General features: G+C 36.7%; 1 protein-coding gene and 1 long non-coding RNA gene across 6 annotated transcripts in view; one reads left to right on the plus strand and one right to left on the minus strand.

Moving 5' to 3' along the window:
• LOC105476850 (uncharacterized) overlaps positions 1–24,994 on the plus strand; it is a 158,531-nt gene that overhangs the window by 102,553 nt on the left and 30,984 nt on the right. For 2 of the 3 annotated variants that reach the window (XR_011615683.1, XR_984304.3), the window contains 2 exons: positions 11,170–11,306; positions 17,577–17,717. This is a non-coding gene — a long non-coding RNA (uncharacterized lncRNA). Of the gene's footprint in view, positions 1–791; positions 916–11,169; positions 11,307–17,576; positions 17,718–24,994 lie in introns of all 3 variants that reach the window. The other variant, XR_011615682.1, reaches the window with a different exon arrangement.
• Positions 1–24,994, minus strand: part of LOC105476851 (BRCA1 interacting DNA helicase 1) — a 176,769-nt gene that overhangs the window by 69,920 nt on the left and 81,855 nt on the right. For all 3 annotated transcript variants that reach the window (XM_011733115.3, XM_011733116.3, XM_011733119.2), the window contains one exon: positions 24,674–24,835. In XM_011733115.3, the coding sequence (XP_011731417.2) occupies positions 24,674–24,835 (162 nt within the window). The remainder of the gene's footprint in view (positions 1–24,673; positions 24,836–24,994) is intronic.

Genomic DNA, 24,994 nt, shown 5'->3' on the forward strand with positions numbered 1-24,994 from the left:
GGTATAGTGTTAGATGGGACATGACAGGGAAGGGAGAAAAAGGTTCACAGGTGCTCTGTAGGTATATGATTAGCCCAAATATGATTTCAGTACCTGCTATGTTTTGAACATTTGTCCTCTCCAAAATGTTGAAATTTAATCCCTAATGTGGCAGCATTGAGAGGTGGGGGATTTTAAGAGGTGACAGGGTAACAAGAGTGCTGCCCTCATGAATGGATTTGTCCAGTCATGTATTAATGGTTTATCACAGGAGTAGGACTAATGGCTTTATACAAAAAGGAATAGAGACTCAAGCTTGTACACTCAGCCTCCTTGCCCTGTGATACTCTGAGCTACCCTGGGACTCAGCAGAGAGTTCCCACCGGCAAGAAGGCCCACACCAGATGCAGCCTCTCGGCCTTACACTTCTCAGCCTTTGTAACTGGAAGAAATAAATTCGTTTTAAAAAATAAATCACCTAGTTTGAGGTAGGGTAGTCTGTTACAAGCAACAGAAAATGAACTAAGACAGTACCATTCACTCATACAGGCAACACTGGAAAAGGACCAAGACTGGAAGGAAAGATTAAGTTTGTTGCCTTTAAGATATTCAAATGGAAATATTGATATGGCAGTTGGCTATATGGGCATAGTACTTAAGGTAGAAGTCAGAATTGAATTATATATTAGGAAAGCATGACAAAAGATAAAACTAAAAAACAATGCATAGAGATGAGATTGCCTAGTGGGAGAGTACAGATTAAAAAAGGGGGACCAGCAAGAAAACCTTATTTCCTCTTTTTTTCTTTTTAGAGATGAGATCTCACTCTGTTGCTCAGGCTGAAGTGCAGTGGTATGACCACAGCTCATTGTAGGCTCACATTCCTGGGCTCAAGCGATCCTCCCACCTCAGCCTCCCAAGTAGCTGGGACTATAGGTATGCGCTGCCATGTCTGGCTTTTTAAAACAAACAAACAAACAAACAAAAACCAGGCAAGGTCTTGCTGTGTTGCCAAGGGTGGTCTCGAAATCCTGGGCTCAAGCAATCCTCCACCTTGGCTTCCCAAAGGGATTATATGCATAAGCCACCACACCCAGCCCCTCATCTCTATTACTGCTCATCCAATTCATCAGCAAATCCTGCCAGCACTACTTTTAAATTTATCTAGACTCTAAACATTTCTCACTATCTTTACTGCTACCACAGTGGTCCAAGCCATCACCATCTATCATCTAGATTATTAGAGCAGACACCTTAACAGTCACCTTGCTTCAGCCTATGCTCTCTACAGTCCATTTTTCATACAGCAGCCAACATAATCCTTTTAAAACTAAGTTGAAAGCCTCCAATGGCTTCCTATTGCATTTCGAACAAAATCTAAATGCTTACTGTGGTGTGATTTTACCCAGCTATTTCTTTGACCTTATCTCCTTCAATTCCCCATACTTCAGTCCTGCTCTGCTACCCTGGCTTCCTTTTGCTCAAACTAGGTACTCTCCTATCTCAAGATTCCTACTATCTGAACATTATTCCCCCCAAATCAGAGTGGTTTGCTTCCTCTCTTCCTTTACACTTTTACTCACTGTCACCTTCTCGGACAGACCTTCCGAAACCATCCAATTAAGTTCTAAATGATCATCCTCCAAACTCCCCAAAAAAACCTCCAACCCCAGGATCCTCTTTTCCCCCTTTCCTTGCTTTAGTTTTCTACATAGCACTTATCACCAACTATATTAGTCCCCTCAGGCTACCACACAAAAATATCAGACTGAGAGGCTTAAACAACAGAAATTTATTTCTTAAAATTGTTAGTTTAAGCCACAGACTGAGTGGCTTAAACAAGAGAAATTTATTTCTTACTTCTTGGCTATGAAGTCCAAGATCAAGGTGCCTGTTAACTTGATTTCTGATGAGGGCTCTCTTCCTGGCTTGCAGACAGCCACCTTCTCTCTGTGTCCTCACATGGCCTTTCCTCTCTATTCAGAGAGGGACAGGGAGAGACAGCAATGGAGTTTTCTGGTGTCTCTTCTTACAAGAACACTAATCCTATCAGATAAGGCCCCCACCCTTACAACCTCATTTAACCTCGATTACTTCCTTAGAGGCCCCATCTCCAAATAAAGCCACACTGGGGGTTAGGGCTTCAACATAAAAAATGTGGTGGGATACAAACATTCAGTCCATAATATCATCTAACATATTAGTAGCCTTCTGTGTCTCTCATTTATTTTCTGTCTCTCACCCTGGAATATAAAAGGACAATGATTTTTGTCTGTTTTACTTACTGCTGATTGCCCAGTATATAGAACAGTACCTTACATATAGAAAGTGGTCAGTAAATACTCGTTGAATGAATTTTATAAATGAATGGAAAATGAAGGTCCAAAACAATGGCACATCAGAGAGTACCTTACATATAGAAAGTGGTCAGTAAATACTCGTCGAATAAATTTTATAAATGAATGAAAAACGAAGGTCCAAAACAATGGAAGTTCAGGGAGGAGAGTAGGGAGGGGTAAAACATAACTGTAAAACCAGGTGCCAAAGTCCTTAATAAAAGAAGAGTTGGCTGAGTGCAGTGGCTCACACCTGAAATCCCAGCACTTTGAGAGACTGAGGCTGGAGGATCACTTGAGCCCAGGAGTTCGAGACCAGCCTGGGCAACTTGGCAAAACCCTGTCTCTACAAAAAATACAAAAATTAGCTAGGTGTGGTGGTATGTGCCTGTGATCCCAGTTACGTGGGAGGCTGAGATGGGAGGACTGCTTCAGTCCTGGAGGTTGAGGCTACACTGAGCTATGATCATGCCACCATACTCCAGCCTGGGCGATAGAGTAAGACCCTATCTGAAAAAGTAAATAAAAATAACATAAAATATTAAAAATAAGAGTATCCAGATGCTTTGTAAGATGGCAAAGATGAAGGGGAAAGACTAGTTTTTTCTAGCTGAGACTTTGTTCACTCATTCCTTCCTCCCTTCCTTTCTTCTCCCCTCCCTTCCAGAAGAAAACAGACAGGTAAAGATTTAGAAAGAACAATGGAGAGTAAATAGAATACTAAGTCTGAAATACTACAAGTTATGAGAGGAAAGGACGGTCACAATTTGGAAGGTCTGACGAAGTGGCATGTCCTCTGTGTCTATCCAGATTTTAGTTCAGGCAAAGAGCTATGAGGAACACTTCATAAAAGGGAGAATTTGGTGACTATGACACATTTCCACAGAACACAATGTGTTTATTTTAATTTCTTCAGTGGAGTTTTTTTTTAAGTACCTTAAAACCTTTTGTTAAGGATAACACAGGGGCTACATGCAAATTTGGAGTACAATTCTATAGCAAAAACATACTCTTATTTTAGCGAAAATGGCCTACAGCAAATTTTCAGTTTCAGATAACAAAATATTTAGGTCTACAGCTTTTATATTCTCATTGCAGGTGACATTCGAATTACACATTTAGACAGCTTAACTATTTTCGTCTTGCCAGAGAAATCACATAAATAACCAAACACAAAAATAACTCAACTGTTAAATTCTCTTAGGTATCCTAACTAGGCACCTAAAAATCAAATTAAAGGAAAGTACAATGACACAGAGCTGTCTCTCAGGTCTTTTGGCTTACATATATAAAAAATGTGAGGTATCTTTGTTGTAAATATCTTAATAGCTCATAAAGGGTAAATACTATTCATATAGGGAGACCAGTCAACATATAGTGATAGAGATGATTTAATTTACCAATTGGTGTTCACATCACTTCAATTTGTTAACCTCATAGGCAATTTTTTTAAAAGTCAGATCTCACAAACTAAAAGACACTTTGGAATGTCCATGTCTTATCTGGATATTGTCATTTTATTTTGTCAAACTTCTTTAAAACTAGTATTTCACTAGGGAGGCAATAAGTTCGAATGCGACCTAGTGGGGAAATCCTGCATTTGCTCAATGTCCATAGCTCTTACACAGTTCCAGATGTTCAGTACATTAATAATACACTAACTCAAAGCCTCTTTTTGAAACTTTAGAAAGTGCAAATTGCATTAAGACCTCTTTGCCCTCATTAATGGTATTGTTACAATCCCAGTCCTCTGGAAAATGTTTTTTGGCATGTGTTTAACTTTATAATATTGCCATTTACTCACTTTAATAGCCAGTACTCAAGTCTTAATGCTTTTAATAGGCCTGCCTAAACAGACTACCATCTTTTGTAATCTTATTCACATAATTTATTTCATAAGTAGAACCTGGTATATTTTTCCATCTAAAGATGAGTCTTCATTATTCATTTCATGAGGTATTCATATGTTTTAAATGTTTACTTTCTTTTATTCAGTTGACATGTACCCATAGGTGGCATATGTTAGAAATAAAAGAAGAGTTCCTTTTAAACACTAATAAAAATGAAAAAATAGTAGTTTTTTAAAATAACTTTTTTAGTTAGAGTAAAAATGAGTATCTTTAATTTTTGCTAAATACAAACTGAAAATATAGGAAAACTAAGAATATGAATTCCTGTTGAAACAACTGCCTATTTGGTAATATTTGACTCAGAACCTTCACCTCAAGAGGCTGGGTTATATTTCAGAATCAAACTTTCAATGAACACAGGTGCAGTCAGAGGTGCACTTGGAGGAATATTATAGACAAATACTGCCCTAAAGTGAGAGTAAGACCTCTGTTGGCAATCTAACTGGAAGTGAAGATCCTACAGCCCTCTCTGAAAAGAAACACTCCCTCTCATAAATTAGTTAAAATATTGAGGACTCTGAAAATGTCAGAGCTGCACTACTAGTGCCTTACTGCACTAGTGACACCTCGATTTACAGTTACTTCTTGATATATTCTGACAAAAATATACAATATTTACAATGCAAAAAACTTCAAAAAATGACATTTGTAAAACAACTAATATGTTTACACATGAAAATCTACTTTCCTGAAATCATGTGAAAAGAAAACAATAAAAGCCAGATGTGGTGGCTCACACCTGTCATCCCAGCAGTTTGGGAGGCCAACGCAGACAGATTGCTTGAGCTCAGGATTTCAAGACCAGCCTGGGCAACATGGCTAAACCCCATCTCTACAAAAGAATTAACTGGGCATGGTGGTATGTTCCTGTAGTCCCAGTTACCCAGGAGGCTGAAGTGGGAGGATCACCTGAGCCGGGGAGGTGAAGAGTACAGTGATTGCACCACTACATTCTAGCCTGGGCAACAGAGTGGGACACTGTCTTGAAAAAAAAGAGAAAAAAGAAAAGGAAACAATAAGAACTCAATACTATGTTATGTATGGAACAAATTCTTAACTCTTTGAAACATAAATTCTGAATTACTGTTGTTTCATCAACAGTTATTTCATCAGTGTCTAAAGTAACCATTTAGTTAAAATGTACATAATCTGACTTGTTTTGCTTTTTTAGAGTAAAGAACTGTTGACTGAGTTAATATTGGCTACAATCTGAATAAACTTATTCACTCAAATTCAACTATATGTTTCATTCTTTTCCTGAATAAATTAACCGTAGGCGAAAAAGGCAACTTGTTTTCTATACTTCTGTAAATGGGCTAATAATTAAACTATAATGAGGTCAGTGCACTTGCACTGTTAAAATCCAGACTGAAGGAAGCAAGTGAAGCAACCACTATATTACCTAAAAGTTACTACTTTCAAGTATTGCCATCTGAATCTGCTGCAAATTTGTTGCTCTAAAACTTGAAAAGAAATGTTTCAGAGAAAGCATCACTTCACAGTCTAGTGAATAAGATCCAAAAGAAAAATATTTAAATTACAATGCAGTGCATAACAAACATAGAAAGGCCTCAAGGCATACCACTACAGGAAACCATCAAATCACAAAGGAAGACAGCAAGAGAAATAAAGAAACAAAGCACCTACAGGAGAACTAGAAAATAATTCACAATGCTGGGTGGGCGTGGTCACTCATGCCTGTAATTCCAGCACTTTGGGAGGCTGGGGCAGAAGGATTGCTTGAGGCCAAAGGATTGCTTGAAGCCAGGAGTTTGAGACCAGTGTGGGCAAAAGCAAGACCCTGTCTCTAAAAAAAAAAAAGTTTTAAAAAAAATTTATATGGGTGTGGTGGCATATGCCTGTAGTACCAGCTACTCAGGAGGCTGAGGTTGTAGGATCCCTTCAACCCAGGAGTTCAAGGTTATGGTGGCCTATGATCACACCCCTGCACTCTGGCCTGGGTGACAGAGCAAGACCCTGTCTTAAATAAATAAATAAATGGCAGTAATAACTCCACCTTTCAATAACTACCTTGAATGTAAATCAATTACACTCTAGCAAAAAGACAGAGTCTTAATTGCCAGAGCAATTTAGAAAGAGTAAGAAAAGAAGATCCAACTATATGCTGCCTACAAGAGATTTGCTTTTAGGGATGCACACAGGCTGAAAGTGAGCAGCTGAAAAAAGCTATTCAACAAAATGGAAACCAAAAGACAGCAGGGTTATCTGTACTGACATAAGACAAAATAGACTAAGTCAAATACTGTAAAGAAGAAAACTAAGAAGAACATCATTTAACAAAAAAAAGGTCAATTCATCAAGAGGATATAACAATTGTAAATACATATGCACCTAACATCAAAGTACCTAAATATGTAAAGCAAGTATTAAAGGATCTGAAAAGAGAGATAGATTCTAATACAATAATAGTAGGAGACATCAATACCCCACTTTCAACAATGAACAAATCATCCAGACAGAAAATATATTTAAAAACACTGGACTTGAATAAATTTAGACCAAATGGACCTAACAGGCGTATACAGGCATACCTTGGAGATATTGCAGGTTCAGTTTCAGACCACCACAATAAAGCAAATATCACAATAAAGTGAGTCATACATTTTTGTTACCCAGTACATATAAAAAGTTATGTTTATACTATACTATAGTCTACTATGTATACAAGTGGCATTATGTCTAAAAAATACATAGCTTAGTTTTAAAATACTTTATTGCTAAAAAATGCTGACACAGAGACATGAAGTGAGTATATAGTATTAGAAAAATGGTGACAATAGACTTGCTTGACACAGGGTTGCCACAAACCTTTAATTTATGGAAGAAAAAAAAAAACCCAGAATATTTGCAAAGTGTAATAAAGCAAACACAATAAAATAAGTTATTCCTGTACAGAATATCCCATCCAACAGCAACAGAATACACATTCTTCTCAAATACACATAAAACAGTCTCCAGGATAGATGATATTTTAGGCCATGAAACAAGTTTTAACAAATTTAAGTTTGTTATCATATCAAGTATCTTTGCTGGCCACAATGGTATGAAACTAGAAATGAATAACAGGAAAATTCACAAATATATGGAAATTAAACGACATGTTCCAGCAACCAAAAAACCAAGGGGGCAATGAAGAAATTAAAAGGGAAATTTTAAAAAATATATTGAGACAAACAAAAATGGAAACACAATATACCAAAACTTAGGGGATGCAGCAAAAGCAGTCCTAAGAGGAAAGTTTATAGTAACAAATGCCTACATCAAAAAAGAAGATCCCAAATAAATAACATTACTCCTCAAGGAACTAGAAAAAGAAGAACTAAGCCCAAAATTAACAGAAGGAAAGAAATAATAAAGATCACAGAAGCAATAAATAGAGACTAGGAAAAGAACACAAAGATCAACAAAACTATGAATTGGTTTTTGAAAAGATAAATTAAATCAACAAACCTTTAGCTAGATTAACAAGAAAAAAAGAGAATATTCAAATAAAATGAGAAACAAATGAGGAGATATTATAACTGATACCACAGAAATACAAAGGATCAAAGTGACTATTACAAACAATTATATGCCAACAAAACAAACTGGATAACCTGGAAGAAATGGATAAATTCCTAGACACAACCAACCAAGACTGAATCATAAAGAAATAGAAAATCTAAACAGACCAATGAGTTCTTTCCAATCAAAGAAAAGTCCAAGACCAACTGTTGGCTCACTGCTGAATTCTACCTAACAGTTAAAGAACTAATACCAATCTTTCTCAAATGATTTCAAAGAAGTTGAAGAGGAGGATATACTTCTAAATTATTTTTACATGACCAGTATTATCACCCTGATACCAAAGCCAGACAAGGACAATACAAGAAAAGAAAACTACAGGCCAGTATCCTTGATAAACAGAAATGCAAAAATCCTCAACAAAATACTAGCAAACCAAATTCAACAACACATTAAAAGAACAAATCAACATAATCAAATGGGATTTATCACTGGGATGGAAAGATGGTTCAACATATGTAAATCAATAAATGTATACAGCACATTAATAGAATGAAGGACAAAAACCATATGATCATCTCATTAGATGTAGAAAAATCATTTGACAAAATTCAACATCCTTTCCTGAGACAAACTTTTACTAAATTAGGTATAGAAGAAATGTACTGCATATTTGGCCAAAAAAGGCCAAATATGTTAAGCCCACACTTACTATTATATTCAATGGTGAAAAATTGAAAGCCTTACCTCTAAGATCTGGAACAAGACAAGGATGCCCGCTTTCACTATGTCCATTTAACATAGTACTGAAGTCCTTGCCAGAAAAATGTAGAAAGAGAAAGAAATAAAAATCACCCAAATAGAAAACAAAAAAGTGAAACTGCCCTTGTTTGCTGAAGACATAATCTTATATATATAGAAACCCTTAAAGACTACACCAAAAAACTGTTAGAATAAATGAATAAATACAGTAAACTTGTAGGATACAAAATCAACACACAAAAAATCAGTAGCATTTCTATATACTAATAACAGACTGTCCAAAAGAGAAATTAAGAGAACTCCTTTTACAATAGCTACCAAAAAGAGAGAGAAAGAAAGAAAGAAAGAAATTTAACTGAGGTGAAGAAAGGCTTGTACACTGAAATCTATAAAATGTTGATGAGAGAAATTGTAGAAGATACAAATAAATAGCATGATATTCTGTGCTCATAGACTGGAAGAACATTGTTAAAATGTTCACATTACCCAAAGTGACATACTGATTCAATGTAATCTCTATCAAAATTCCAATGTCATTTTTCATAGAAATAGACAAAAGAATCCTAAAGGTCATACTGAGCCACAAGAAGCTCTGAATAGCCATGGCAGTCATGAGTAAAAAGAATAAAGATTAGGGGGGAGGGATTGCATTGGGAGTTATACCTGATGTAAATGACGAGTTGATGGGTGCAGCACACCAACATGGCACAAGTATACATATGTAACAAACCTGCACGTTATGCACATGTACCCTACAACTTAAAGTATAATAATAATAAATAAATTAAAAAAAAAAAAAGAATAAAGATGGAGGCATCACATGACCTGATTCCAAACCATACTACAAAGCTATAGTAATTAAAACAGCATGGTATTGGCATAAAAAACAGCCACAGTGACCAATGAAACAAAGAGCACAGAAAGAAACCCATGTATGTGTTCAACTGATTTTCAACAAAGGTGCCAAGTATACACAATGGGAAAAAAAAGACTCTCTAAAAATGGTGCTAAGAAAATTAGATATCCACATGCAGAAGAATGAAAATGGACCTTTATCTCACAATATATAAAAAAATCAACTCAAAATGAACTAAAGACTTAAACCCAAGACCTGAAACTGTAAAACTACTAGAAGAAAACAGAGGGGGAAAACTACATAACATTGGTCTAGGCAACAATTTTTTGGATTTGATCCCAAAAGCACAGACAACAAAAGCAAAAATAGGCCAATGGAATTACAACAAACAGAAAACCATGAACAAACTGGCAACCTACAGATTGGGAGAAAATATTTACAAGCTATATATCCAATAAGGAGTTAATATCCAAAATATATAAGGAACTCAAACAACTCATTAGCAAGAACACAAATAACTCAATTTAAAAATGGGCAAGGGACTTCAATAGACATTTCTAAAAGAAGACATACAAATGACCAACGGATATATGAAAAAATCACTAATCATTAGGGAAACGCAAATTAAAACCATGATGAAACATTACTTTATGCCTATAACAATGGCTACTGTCAAAAAGATGAAAGATAAAAAATTAACCGGACGTGGTGGCAAGCGCCTGTAGTCCCAGCTACTCGGGAGGCTGAGGCAGGAGAATGGCATGAACCCAGGAGGCGGAGCTTGCAGTGAGCTGAGATCCAGCCACTGCACTCCAGCCTGGGTGACAGAGCGAGACTCCGTCTCAACAAAAAAAAAAAAAAGAGAAAAAAAAAAAAAAAGAGAGAAAAAAAAAAAAACTCCTCAGAAATAGTACTTTGTACAAAGGCAGACAGCCAATGCACTGGTTTGAGCTCTAACCATTCATTCACCATGTCCTGTAGAGAATGATGTATCTTTTGAAAGACTTTTCAAAAATGCATAATCCTTGAGTTAACTTGATATCTTAAAATCAAAGGCTAGAGATTGGGAGAGCTCACTTCTATAATTTGCATTTGCTGTATATTTGAGAATACATAAAATACAAGAACCCAAATAGATGGGTGAAACTCTTAAAATGTTAAAATCGTAGCTAGAAGTTAGAAACCCCATATTAAAGAGATAAAATAAGTACAGTATTTCTCTATGAACATAGATGAAAAAGGATGGAAAAGATACTAGATATTCAAGATACACTATATATACATGAGGTGTCAAATATCCAAGATACATTTAACATATCTGAGGCATATAAAATACTACCCAATATTCATAAAATCTTATTCAGCCACCCATTGGTGACACCCATTCTGGTCCATCTATCCTCTGCCCAAGAAAGGCAAATAAAATACATTGTAGCTCAGCAGGCAAACTGATGGACTACAGCTGTGGCCAAGTGCATTTGCTCTGGCATTACTCTAATAAAGTGTGTCAATTGTGCATCTGTTGTGTCCCCTTGCTTAAACTTCATTTCTAGTCTCTGTAAGCACACCATCAGGAAAGGAGAGCTGATGTGGAACAGAGAAAGACAAGACATAAACATTGCACAGCCCAAGATTTAGGTAGTGTGGTCCTTCCACCCACTTACATTGTATTCATGTGTTAACCTACCCTCAACTTTTTCCCCTTGCCTCCCACTGTGTATTTTAAATATCTTTACTAAACTGTGTGATTCAAGCATCCTAATGTGGTGTCACTTTTTTGTCCCATGACCTCCGGGATAAGTGTATTTGGAGACTACCACTGCATCAAGTTAACATCCCTCCTGACACCATCGAAATCATCTAAAATCAAAAGGTGCCAATATGAAACTGTCAGCCAAAAAGGAAAATCAATTGGTCGCTACCATGAAGATTAACTAGGTAGATATTGAAGACTGTAACCAAGATGAAACAACTAGAACCTCCAAATTTTTCTAGTCCATATCAAGCTCAAAAATTGCTTTAATATGTAAAATGTACAGTAAATTAATCATAAGTTATATTTAAGTAATTTGCCTGTCATTTCCCAAAAGTGCTTTCTGTGGGGAAAAGAAAGAAAGATCAGACTGTTACTGTGTCTATATAGAAAGAAGTAGACATAAGAGACTCCATTTTGTTCTGTATTTGAGATGCTGTTAATCTGTGACCCTACCCCCAACCTTGTCCTTGCAAGAGACATGTGCTGTGGTGACTCAATGGTTAAAGGATTTTGGGCTGTGCAGGATGTGCTTTGTTAAACAAGTGCCTGAAGGCAGCTTGCTAGTTAAAAGTCATCACCATTCTCTTAATCTCAAGTACCCAGGGACACGTACACTGCCAAAGCTCGCAGGGACCTCTGCCTAGGAAAGCTAGGTATTGTCCAAGGTTTCTCCCCATGTGATAGTCTGAAATATGGCCTCGTGGGATGGGAAAGACCTGATTGTCCCCCAGCCTGACACCCGTGAAGGGTCTGTGCTGAGGAGGACTAGTACAAGAGGAAAGAAGGCCTCTTGGCGGTTGTTGGCAGTTGAGATAGAGAAAAGCATCTGTCTCCTGCCCGTCCCTGGGCAATGGGACATCTCGGTATAAAACCCGATTGTGTGTTCTGTTTACTGAGAAAGGAGAAAACCGCCTTAGGGCGAAAGGCGGGACTTGCTAGAGCAATGCTGCTCTTTATGCACTAAAAAGGTTTACAGAGATGTTTACATATGCATATCAAGGCACAGCACTTTTCCTTAAACTTATTCATGTCACAGAGATCTTTATTCATATGTCTTACTGCTGACTTTCTCCCTACCATGATCCTATTATCCTGCCACTTCCTTTTCTTTAAGATGGTAAAGATAATTATCAATAAATACTAAGGGATCTCAGAGACCGGTGCCGGCATAGGTCCTCGGTATGCTGAGCGCCGGTCCTCTGGGCCCACTTTTTCTTTCTCTATACTTCGTCTCTGTGTCTCATTTCTTTTCTCAAGTCTCTCGTTCCACCTAACGAGAAACGCCCACAGGTGTGGAGGGGCAGGCCACCCCTTAACTTTCTATATTTATCCTTACATCCGTGAAAAATAGTTTAGAACTAAGGGGGTGGGGGGACCATAGGGAGTTAGGATGAATTCAGCTTCTAAATTTGCTACTTGATCCCTGCCTGCTGTGGTTTGAATGTCCCCTCCCAAAGTCATGTTAAAATGTAATTGTCATTGTAACAGTATTAACAGGTGCAGCATTTAAGAGATAATTAGGCCAGAAAGGTTCTGTCCTCATGGATGGGTTTAATACCTTAAAAAAAAAAGGAGCTTTTTCTTTCTGTCTCACTTGCCCTTTCACCTCGAGATGATGCAGCAAGAAGGCCCTTACTAGATGCTGGCACCTTGATACTTGGACTTCTTAGTCTCCAGAATTGTGAGAAATAAATTTCTTTTCTTTCTATCCAGTCTGTGGTATTCTGTTACAGCATCACAAAATTGACTAAGACACTGCCTTCTCAAACTAAGTTACCTGGCCATCCTTGACTCTAGTTTAACCTTAAATTCTCTGCCTTTATTCTCCCTAGATTTTTCACTTAAAAATTATAATACATATACATATATAAACATACACACACACACATATACATACATATATACACACACGTGTGTGTGTGTGTGTATGTGTATTTTTTTTTTCTTTTTTTTAAGACAGAATTTCACCCTTATTGCCCAGGCTGGAGTGCAAGGCATGATCTTGACTCACTGCAACCTCCACCTTCTGGATTCAAGCGATTCTCCTGCCTCAGCCTCCCAATTAGCAGGGATTACAGGCATGTGCCACCATGCCCGGTTAATTTTGAATTTTTAGTAGAGACAGAGTTTCACCATGTTGGCCAGGCTGGTCTTGACCTCCTGACCTCAGGTGATCCGCCCTCCTCAGCTTCCCAAAGTGCTGGGATTACAGGCGTGAGCCAGCATATCCAGCCTAATCAATATATTTTTATAAAGCTTTTTGGGAACCAGATGTAGTACAAATATATTCATGTTATTTATAGATAAGTACATAAATGACTATATAAATGCACACACACACACACACAGCAAAAAACAACCTGGTTATTAAATTGTTACTTTCCAACTGCCCTACTATTTTCACTCAATTGTTAAAGCAGTGGCATCCTCTTTCAGAGTAGCTCTTATATCTATCTTCCTAACAGTTTAGCTCATAAGCAAAAATGAACGTGAAAAGCAAATGTAAATACAGGTATACCAATATGTAGGTATTTTTATATAAGTACATATTGTTCTAAATAAAAATAATATGTCAAATTAATATTTATCAGATCAACTATTTTTCAAACACTAGAATACTATTACAAGGACAGTACTGAACTAGAAAATCAGGAGTTCTAAGTTTGCTTTCACCAATTAAATGTATGACCTTAGCCATATGAATTGTCTACACAGAATGTAGTATATGCCCAGTAAACGTTTGTCAAATGAATAAACAAAGGAACAAACAAATGAATACTTATTGTTTAATAACCAAGAGCAGAAGTTCTCAAGAACTACATCTAACCTGAGAGATATACAGCCTCTCTACCATATCCCCAAAGCCTCAATGGCATAACGACTCTATTTAACACTGTAGAAAAAAAAAATATTTCTTGAAAAGGCTCAGTTGATCACTTAAAGCAAATTTATATCTATAGAAATCTCAGCCTTCTACACGAGGGGAAAAAAACACTTTTCAATGTAGCATTTAGTTTCTTCTTTAGATTAAGTGCAGTATAGCTTTAAAAATGAGAACCATAACAAACTAGTAGCACTGCAAATTTCTTAACATACAAATTTAATGCTGAACAATACTTTCAAAAACTACAGCTACAGAGTGAACAGGAATGTTTGCATTTTATTCCTCATCTGACATTCAGTGATGAATGTAAAATGTTCCCTCAGGGAAAATGGTTTATACATATTACTCATAAAGATGTATTTTTTTTTAAGTCGAAGTCTGTATTGTACAAATAAAAAGATCCAACTTGTTACTTTGGCACCAGAGAGTCTCTTTTCCAAATGATTTAATAGAAAAGTTTCTATTCTCTTTATGTGGACAGTTTCTTCTACCCATAAAATGAACTTTCAGAGAGTTCTAAAGCAATGCTGCTACTACTTAAATGACAACAGAGTCAAAATCAAATTTATCTTAGTGGAAGAATGGTATTCCTCCTAGTTACCATAAACTATTGCTCTGAAAGAAATGTGGGGGAAAAAAAACTAGATGAACAACGTTCTCACTCTTACCCTTAAACAAATGCTGCAGTTTAATCAAAAGAATATTAGTTTTTTCTCAGTGAAAGAGTAAAGTTTTGAGTAAATCACCCATTCTAATAATCTAGTACAGGAAGAAAAACTGGCCATTAAATGTAAGGGGAAAAAAATGACCACTAAAATGTATGGTTTGAAAAGCTTTAGACATACATTTTTCTTTTTTAGAGACACGGTCTTGCTATTGGCCAAGCTGGAGTGCAGTGGTGTGATCACAGCTCACTGCAGCCTCAAACTTCTGGGCTCAAGTGATCCTCCTATCTCAGCCTCCTAAGTAGCCAGGACTGCAGGCTCACACCAACACCTGGCTGATATTTTTTGTTTTGTTTTTTTAAACACTGGGTCTTTCTATGTTACCCAGGCCGGTCTTGAACATCTGACCTCAAGTGATCCTCCTACCTAAGCCTCCCAAAGTGCTAGGATTATAGGCTTCTGCACTGGGCCTAGACTTCTATTCTCTCTCTCTCTCTCTCTCTCTCTCTCTCTCTCTGCCTAGACTTCTATCCTGTTTCTTTCTTTCTTCTTTCCTTCCTTCCTTCCTTCCTTCCTTCCTTTCTTTCTTTTTGATTTTTGATTTTTAGTAGAGGTGGGGTTTCACCATGTTGCCCAATCTGGTGTCAAACTCCTGAGCTCAAGCTATCCACCCACCTAGGCCTCGCAAAGTGCTGGGATTACAGGTGTGAGTCACCATGCCTGGTCCTTTTCCTATGTTTCTTTTATGAAACTCTGCAACCATTCTTTACATTATATTTTCACGCAGGCGAAGCTAAACTCTGTGATTATGAAAATATTTTCTGTGCCTTTGCTAATACATGTCTCCTCGGTCCAGAATACTATATTCCTCACTCCCACATCTACCAGTAGAAATCTAACCACCTTGGGCGGGCGCGGTGGCTCACGCCTGTAATCCCAGCACTTTGGGAGGCTGAGACGGGCGGATCACGAGGTCAGGAGATCGAGACCATCCTGGCTAACACGGTGAAACCCCGTCTCTACTAAAAAAATACAAAAAAACTAGCTGGGCGAGGTGGCGGGCGCCTGTGGTCCCAGCTCCTCCGGAGGCTGAGGCAGGAGAATGGCGTAAACCCGGGAGGCGGAGCTTGCAGTGAGCTGAGATCCGGCCACTGCACTCCAGCCTGGGCAACAGAGCGAGACTCTGTCTCAAAAAAAAAAAAAAAAGAAATCTATACACCTTTCTTTAATACCCACTGAAATACCAACCACCTCCTCTAGGAAGCTTCTCTGCTTCAATCACATATGATCTCTTCCTACTCTTAATTCCATTATCATTCTTCTTAATCGCTCTAGTGATTATAAATTTTGTCAAATAATGCAAGGATGTGTATACTTATTTTATACCATAACCCAAACTGAAATCTTCTTGAAAAGATAGTAACTTGTTCATTTTTGAATCTTTAACAGCACTTAGTGCAATACTCTGCACAAAAGTATGTACTCAATAATAATTTCTTCAATGGATTAAGTAAATAAAAATAAATGTGAAGTAAAGTTATGAGATTTCTCAGGAAGATCTTAAATATAAGCAAGGCTCTCAATATAAATATTTTGGTATTTTAAAGAAATTCAACTAAAGATATTTAAAGTTCTTTCTCAATACAAAATAAGTATTAGTATGTGGAATTAGGATGTATTGCTTTACAAGCAAAGCACAGAAATTTTAGTTTGTAGTTCTAAAATACTTCTAACTTCAAAGGCAGTAAGAAAGACTTGGAACAATAAGAGTCTCCATTCGTTTGTGTGTTTATTCATCAAGCATTTATGGACAGCTTATTATGTGCAGTTATGATACCTCTACTACCTAAATTTCATAAATATAATTTCACTTTTATTAATATTTTCATATGCCATAGTCACAAATCTTTATTCTAATGGTTCTTCCTAACCTTTTTCTTACCCTGATAAAGTAATCCCTGGGATAAAAAGTTTATGATGGCCCCTAAGATTCCCACTCCCTATATACAACCTGCATAAACTTCTCCCCGTTGTGAGATAAAAATAAGATTTTACTCCCATGATTAGATTATATTATGTAGTAAAGATGAAGAGATTTTATGAATGTAATTAGTGTCTACCTTAATTGATTCTGAGTTAATCAAAAGGGAGATTATCTTGGGTGGGCCTGACTTAATCAGGTAAGAGTCCTTAAAAGATACAATGCCCCCCTATAGAAGAGACACCTTTGTTGGCTTTGAAGAAGAAGAAGAAGAAGAAGAAAAGCAGTAGTAGTAATAAGCTGCCATGTTGTTGAGAGGGCCATATGACCAGGACCTGAATGCAACCTTTAAGACCTCAGAGTCATCCTTAGTCAACAGCTCGCAAAAGACTGGGTATCTCACTCAGTCCTAAAATTACAAGGGATAAATTCTGCAAACAAACTGAGGGACCCTGGAAGCCAATCTTTCCCCAGTCAAGTCTCTAGTGAGACCACAACCACAGGTGACCCCGCTGGAAGCCTTGTAATACACTGAGCCAGCTAAGCCATGCCCAGACTCCTGACCCACAGAAAGAGTAAGATAATAAATGTGTATTGTTTTACGGTGCTAATTTTGTGGTAATTTGTTATGCAACAACATAGAACTAATACAACCCATCTAATTATATTTCAATCCTGGTTCCTGATGTCCCCCTGAAATGAATTCTAATGTAGGCTTTCTGTCTTCTGCATGGTCAATGTCAAACCCCTTTGAAATGGCATAGTATCAATACATTTAATAACTGCAGTCACTGTACTGTGTGAGAACTGACAATGGTACTGACAAAAGATTATAATAATGCGCTGGTTTGCTCTTATGTCTAGATTCTGAAACTCAATAGCAAATTTATTTTTGCTAATTTTATTGGATTTCTGATTTCAGCTCCAATATGTAAAGAACTGGAAGTCATCACACCTGTTTTACAACAGAAAAAAGTTAAACTAAAAATCAATGACTTTTCTGGGATCCATCTGAGAACTAAGGTCACAAGGCAAACTGCCACCCTGAAATCTGGAGAGACAGGTAAATATAGAGAATCATGGTCAAGACATGCTTACTAGGACAATGCCCACTAAAACACAAATTGACAGAAATAGATAATTTTAATGAATTGCTGGAGATAAAATGTTAAGTAGTTTATAGGTAAGAAACTCCTAGGGGCTGTAATCTTGCCAGGGGGCCCACATTTTTTAAGATATTACCACCAAAAATCCCACCAGGTCCCCACAGTAAAGAGCCAAGAAAAATCCTACTGTTTCTGGCAGGAGGAAGGAAAAAAACAACCATTTTGAAATACGTCCAACGCATTCTCTAAAACAAAGGCCAGTCTGCCAGTAAGGAAGATTTTACCAGATCCTTATCCAATATGAGGGAAGGGATCATTTCCTAAACTGCAGTTCCCTGCTATTTAATCTTATGATATGAATGAAGAGTTCAGAAACACTTGTGAAGGTCACAGGCAAGGGACACAGTGATGCTAAAAGATTGAGACATAATCATAGGATTAGAAGATGCTTCCCATTCCCCATACCTTACCACAACATCAACAGGGCTCCAGAACAACAGCAGAGGGTTACAACAGAGACAGCCAGCTGCAAGGCTCAGATTCTATTTAAGAATAAGCTTTTAGGGACATTGGAGAGTAACTCAAGTCCATATTAAGAATTAATTAAAGAGCACCGGTCAAGATAACTACAAGGTAGTTATAAAAGACAGTATAAAATGTGTTTTAACATAGATATAAAAGACAATATAAAATGTATTCTTTGTTTTTAATTTTTTTCTATCTGATTTGAAAGTCAGTTGCAAAAGGTAATAATTATAAATCTGTGTTGAGAGACATACAATGTGTAAAGATGTAATTTTTATGATAATAATGACACAAGGTAGGATAAAAAAACAGCTACATAGGATTAAAGCTTCTGCATTCTATTGAAAATTAAATTAGTATTAATCAAACTATGTAAGATATTAACTATAATTGCCAGGACAACCACTAAGAAAATAACTAAAAAATACACAGTAAAAGAAAAGCCAAGGGAATTAAAGTGACACATTAGAAAAATTTAAATGGCACATTAGAAAATATCTATCTATTAGATTCAAAAGGCAATGACAGAGAAATAGAGGGGGAAAAGGCACCAGATACACAGAAAACAAACAGCAAAGTGGCATTCGTAGACACCAACTTATCACTAATTACATTAAACATAAATGGAGTAAACACTCCAGTTAAAAGGCAGAGATAAGCAGAATGAATTTTTTTAAATGCTCCAACTATATGCTGTCTATAAAAGACACACTTTAAATTTAGACACAAATAGGTTCAAAGTAAAAGGAATATTATTCAGCCATAAAAAGGAATAAAGTATTAATTCATCCCATAATGATGAACATGGAAACATTACACTATGTGAAAAAGACAGACACAAAAAGTCATATATTGTATGATTCAATTTAGATGAAATGTTCGGAAAAGGCAAATCTATAGAAACAGCAGATTAGTGGATACTAGGGAATAGCAGGTAAGAGTAGGCAGTGACTGTTAATGAGTAAGGAGTTTCTTTTTGGAGTCAGAAAAATATTCTGGAATTAGACAGTGGTGACGATTACACAGCTTTGTGAATATACTAAAAATGATTTCAATTGCAAAAATGGGCAAAGGATTTGAATAGGCATTTTTCTAAAGAAGATGTCTGAATTACTAATAAGCACATGAAAATATGTTTAACCTCACTAGTCTTCAGGGAACTGCAAATCAAAACCATAAGGAGACACTACACTTTATACCCATTAGAAAGGCTATCATCAAAAAAACATAAAATAAATATTGGCAAAAATGTGGAAAAATTGGAATCCTTGTGCACTCCTAGTGGGAATCTAAATTATGCACTGACTATTAAAAAAAGAGTTTGGTGGTTCTTCAAAAAGTTAAATTTAGGCTGGGCGCGGTGGTTCACGCCTGTCATCCCAGCACTTTGGGAGGTTGAGGCGGGCAGATCACCTGAGGTCAGGAGTTCAAGACCAGCCTGGTCAACATGGTAAAACCCTGTCTCTATTAAAAATACACAAAAATTAGCCATACGTGTTGGCGCACACCTGTAATCCCAGATACTCGGGAGGCTGAGGCAGGAGAATCACTGGAACCCGGGAGGCGGAGGTTGCAATGAGCCGAGATGGTGCCACTGCACTCCAGCCTGGGTGACAGAGCGAGACCCCATCTCAAAAAAAAAAGTTAAATTTAGAATTATCACATGATCCAGAAATTACATTTCTAAGTATATATCTAAATGAATTGAAAGCAAGGTCACAAATAGATATTTGTACACCAATGTTCATAGCAGCATTATTCACAACAGGCAAAAGGTAGAAACAATCAAAATACCCATCGACAGATGAATGGATAAGCAAATGTGAGAGATATATATATCTCTCTATATGCACACATATATATGTATATACATATATACATATATAATGAAATATTATTCTGCCATAAAAAGGATTCTGATGTATGCTACAAGATGGATGAACCCTGAAAACTTTATGGTTAATGAAATTAATCAGAAACAAAGGACAAATATTGTATGATTCCACTTATATGAAGTAGCTACAATAGCCAAATTCACGGAGACACAAAGAATACTAGAGGGTAACAGGAAATGGGGAAAAGGAATCTGGGGAGTTATTTTGTGGGAACAGAGTTCTTATTTGGTATGATGAAAAGTTCTGGAAATAGATAGTGGTCACGGTTGTCTAACATTGCAAATGTGCTTAATTGTACACATACAAAAAATGCTAAGGCCAAAGGCAGTGGCTCATGCCTGTAATCTCAGCACTTTGGGAGGCCGAGGTGGGCAGATCATCTGAGGTCAGGAGTTCGAGACCAGCCTGACTAATCTGGAGGAACCCCATCTCTACTAAAAATACAAAATTAGCCAGGCGTGGTGGCGCATGCCTGCAATTCCAGCTACTCGGGAGGCTGAGGCAGAAGAATCACTTGAACCTGGGAGGCAGAGGTTGCCGTGAGCCGAGATCACACCATTGCACTCCAGACTGGGCAACAAGGGTGAAACTCCATCTCAAAAAAAAAAAAAAAAAAAAAAAACAGAGTTAAATTTTGTTATGCATATTTCACCACAATCAGAAATGACAATAAATATCAGAAAAATAAATAAAAGACCTGCGAAGCCTCTGGGGATGTGGGACTGGGAAGAAAGGAGGAACAGTATTAGTGAAGGGAGCTGCTGTTTTTTCATTATAACCATTCTAACATTATTTAATAATGTATAAGAAGTATTTTGATAAATTATTTAAAGCTAAAAAAGAAATTAAAATGAAGAATTCAATGACAAATAACAAATAAGAAAGTTTCTATGATATGTATTATAAAGGATTACTATCCATACTATATATTTAAAAGCCCATACAGATCAATTAAAAAGATAAATACAACCAACACAAGCAGACAATAAACAAAAAGTTTTAAAGAATTAAACAAAAACCTGCAGAACAATTAACTGACAAACCTGACAAAAACAAAACCTGACAAAACCTGACAAACCTGATAAAAACAAGCAATGGGGAAAGGATTCCCTATTTAATAAATGGTGCTGGGAAAACTGGCTAGCCAGATGTAGAAAGCTGAAACTGGATCCCTTCCTTACACTTCATACAAAAATTAATTCAAGATGGATTAAAGACTTAAATCTTAGACCTAAAACCATAAAAACCCTAGAAGAAAATGTAGGCAATACCATTCAGGACATAGGCAAGGGCAAAGACTTCCTGACTAAAACGCCAAAAGCAATGGTGACAAAAGCCAAAATTGACAAATGGGATCTAATTAAACTAAAGAGCTTCTGTACAGCAAAAGAAACTGTCAGAGTGAACAGCCTACAGAACATTCTGTAGGCTCCCATCCCTACAGAATGGGAGAAAATTTTTGCAATCTACCCACCTGACAAAGGGCTAATATCCAGAATCTACAAAGAACTTAAATTTATAAGAAAACAACAACCCCATCAAAAAGTGGGCAAAGGATATGAACAGACACTTCTCAAAAGACATTTATGCAGCCAACAGACACATGAAAAAATGCCCATCATCACTGGTCATCAGAGAAATGCAAATCAAAACCACAATGAGATACCATCTCACACCAGTTAGAATGGTGATCATTAAAAAGTCAAGAAACAACAGATACAGGAGAGGATGTGGACAAATAGGAACGCTTTTACACTGTTGGTGGGAGCATAAATTAGTTCAACCACTGTGGAAGACAGTGTGGTGATTCCTCAAGGATCTACAACTAGAAATACCATTTGACCCAGCGATCCCATTACCGGGTATATACCCAAAGGATTATAAATCATGCTACTATAAAGACACATGCATATATATGTTTATTGCAGCACTATTCACAATAGCAAAGACTTGGAACCAACCCAAATGTCCATCAATGATAGACTAGATTAAGAAAATGTGGCACATATACACCATGGAATACTATGCAGCCATAAAAAAGGATGAATTCATGTCCTTTGCAGGGACATGGATGAAGCTGGAAACCATCATCCTCAGCAAAGTATCACAAGGACAGAAAACCAAACACCGCATGTTCTCACTCATAAGGCGGGAATTGAACAATGAGAACATTTGGACACAGGGTGGGGAACATTACACAGCGGGGCCTGTTTTGGGGTGGGGGAAGCGGGGAGGGATAGCATTAGGAGAAATACCTAATGTAAATGATGGGTGCAGCAAACCAACATGGCACATGTATACATATGTAACAAACCTGCACATTGTGCACATGTACCCTAGAACTTAAAGTATAATAATAAAAAAAAGAAACTATGAGATAATAAATGTTTACTGTTTTACGCCACAAAAAAATTAAACAAAAACCTGCAGAACAATTAATTTCACAATTAATCAAAGAGATAAACTAAATGGGAACAAAATATGTTTGAAGGATTTCTTGTGTCTTTATTTTTAATTGAAAAGGTAGAAGCAGAAAAATAATCTATTCATTTTGCTAATATATATACAATCACTAAAAAGTTATTTCAACGTTACAGTGTCTAGTCACCCAATTATAAATGTCTGTAACTAAAATTCATACTGTCTGCTATATGTATTCCAAGCCTAGCAGAAAAATGTCACCCAGACACCTCCTATCTCCCTTTTTGTGACTATGACTGGAAAATATAAAAAGGTTTTAGCAATGCAATAAGATTTTGCTTTTATCTCTTACATAATTGTGGAGTGAGTGCAGTTTCTATAATCCCATAAATAACTTTTCTTCCAATTTCCCAGAAGATATTTGTCTCCATATTTAAGAATTAAAAGTTTTACAAATTTTATTAGGTAAGACCAACTCCCTACATGTTTTATTGTATGACTTAGTGTCAAGTTTAATTACTAGTTTTCCTAAATATAACTGCTTGGTGTAGATGTTCACACTGGAATACATCTTGTTTTCTATTAAGAATTTTAAAAAATGTTTATGTCCATTTTATTTTTAGATATTCTTGTAAAAAATTATCTGATTATCTTTTTGAAAACAAATCCTTTAATTTATCTACAAGAGACTAATTGCTTTAGTGTATCCCTAGCTATCGAAGTACATATATATAAAAAGACAATAGAGGAATCAAAAGTATCAATATTATCATTCAAATATATTATTTCCAAATGCTTCTGTCCTTAGAGGTATAACTTCCTGTGGAAAAAAGAGAAGGAATGCCACTTCTCTACATTGGATTTAGGTTAAATTTTTATACAATGTGATGTTACTTTCAGGAATTATATGTGGTTTCAATGCTTTGAATATTAGGAGGACCAAAATATACTAAATACTTTCAAATTAACTAAAAAAAAATATTAAAAATCAGAGTGACTCTAAAAACAACAACAAAATTCTTCTGGCCAGATACATGAAGTAAAATGAGGGCAGCAAAGAAAATTTAGCTTAGATTAACTTTAATGAAACATTCAGAAATGTAATTTATGAAAATAAAAAGGAATGCTCCTTTCCTTTCTACTCTGAAAATATCAACTTGTCCCTAAGAATAAAAATAATGTACACATAAACACTTCTCCTATATAACTAACATTACTTGAAGACTTTCATTCTTTCAGATTGTTTTATTTTATTTTAAAGAGAGTCTTATTCTGTTGCCCACGCTGGAGTGCAGGGGTGCAATCATGGCTTACTGCAGCCTCAACCTCCTGGGCTCAAGCAATCCTCCCACCTCAGCCTCCCAAGAAGCTGGGACTATAGGTCTGTGCCACCATGCCCAGCTAATTTTTGTATTTTGTAGAGGCAGAGAGTTTTACCATGTTCCCCAGGCTGGTCTTGAACTCCTAGGCTCAAGTGATCCTCCCAGCTCAGCCTCCCAAACTGCTGGGATTACAGGCATGAGCCACCATGTCCAGCCTTGCTCATTCAGACTTTTAAGTAAAACAGAGGTAGGATGATCAGGCAGTATCTTAATCAAAAAATAAGTAAAAGAATATATGATGTTTAGAAAACTATAATTAGGCCGGACGCAGTGGCTCAAGCCTGTAATCCCAGCACTTTGGGAGGCCGAGACGGGTGGATCACGAGGTCAGGAGATCGAGACCATCCTGGCTAACACGGTGAAACCCCGTTCTACTAAAAAATACAAAAAACTAGCCAGGTGAGGTGGTGGGCGCCTGTAGTCCCAGCTACTCGGGAGGCTGAGGCAGGAGAATGGCGTAAACCCGGGAGGCAGAGCTTGCAGTGAGCTGAGATCCGGCCACTGCACTCCAGCCTGGGTGACAGAGCGAGACTCCGTCTCAAAAAAAAAAAAAAAAAAAAGAAAACTATAATTATTACCTTGTTGCCTCTACCCTAGGAAGCTTACTGTGGTAATATTTAAATTAGCATGACAATGTTTAAAATGTAAATGATTATTTAAAGGCAAAAGAAACAAGAAACATTCTCTTACCTTGTAAGATGGCAAGAAACACAAAATTCCTTGGCTCACAGTCTGGCACACAGATAACAAAAGTGCTCCCACTTCATCTTGGAACTCAAATGTTTCAGTATTCTGGAAGGTAGCACAGAGATTCCGACCCTTGGGGCCTGACCCAATGGTACCAACCCAAACCTAGAATATGAATATGTCATTATTAGAGTTATGCCTGAAAAATGCATGGAAATTAATATTTATTTGGAAGTATTTACATAAAAGATCAAGCAACAAGTTTAACAAAAATTTATTTTTAAATTGTCAGGGGTTTTTCTATTACCTTTAATTAATTGTATA

The sequence above is a fragment of the Macaca nemestrina genome, chromosome 17, assembly GCF_043159975.1.
Source record: "Macaca nemestrina isolate mMacNem1 chromosome 17, mMacNem.hap1, whole genome shotgun sequence".
NCBI classification, from domain to species: Eukaryota; Metazoa; Chordata; class Mammalia; order Primates; family Cercopithecidae; genus Macaca; species Macaca nemestrina.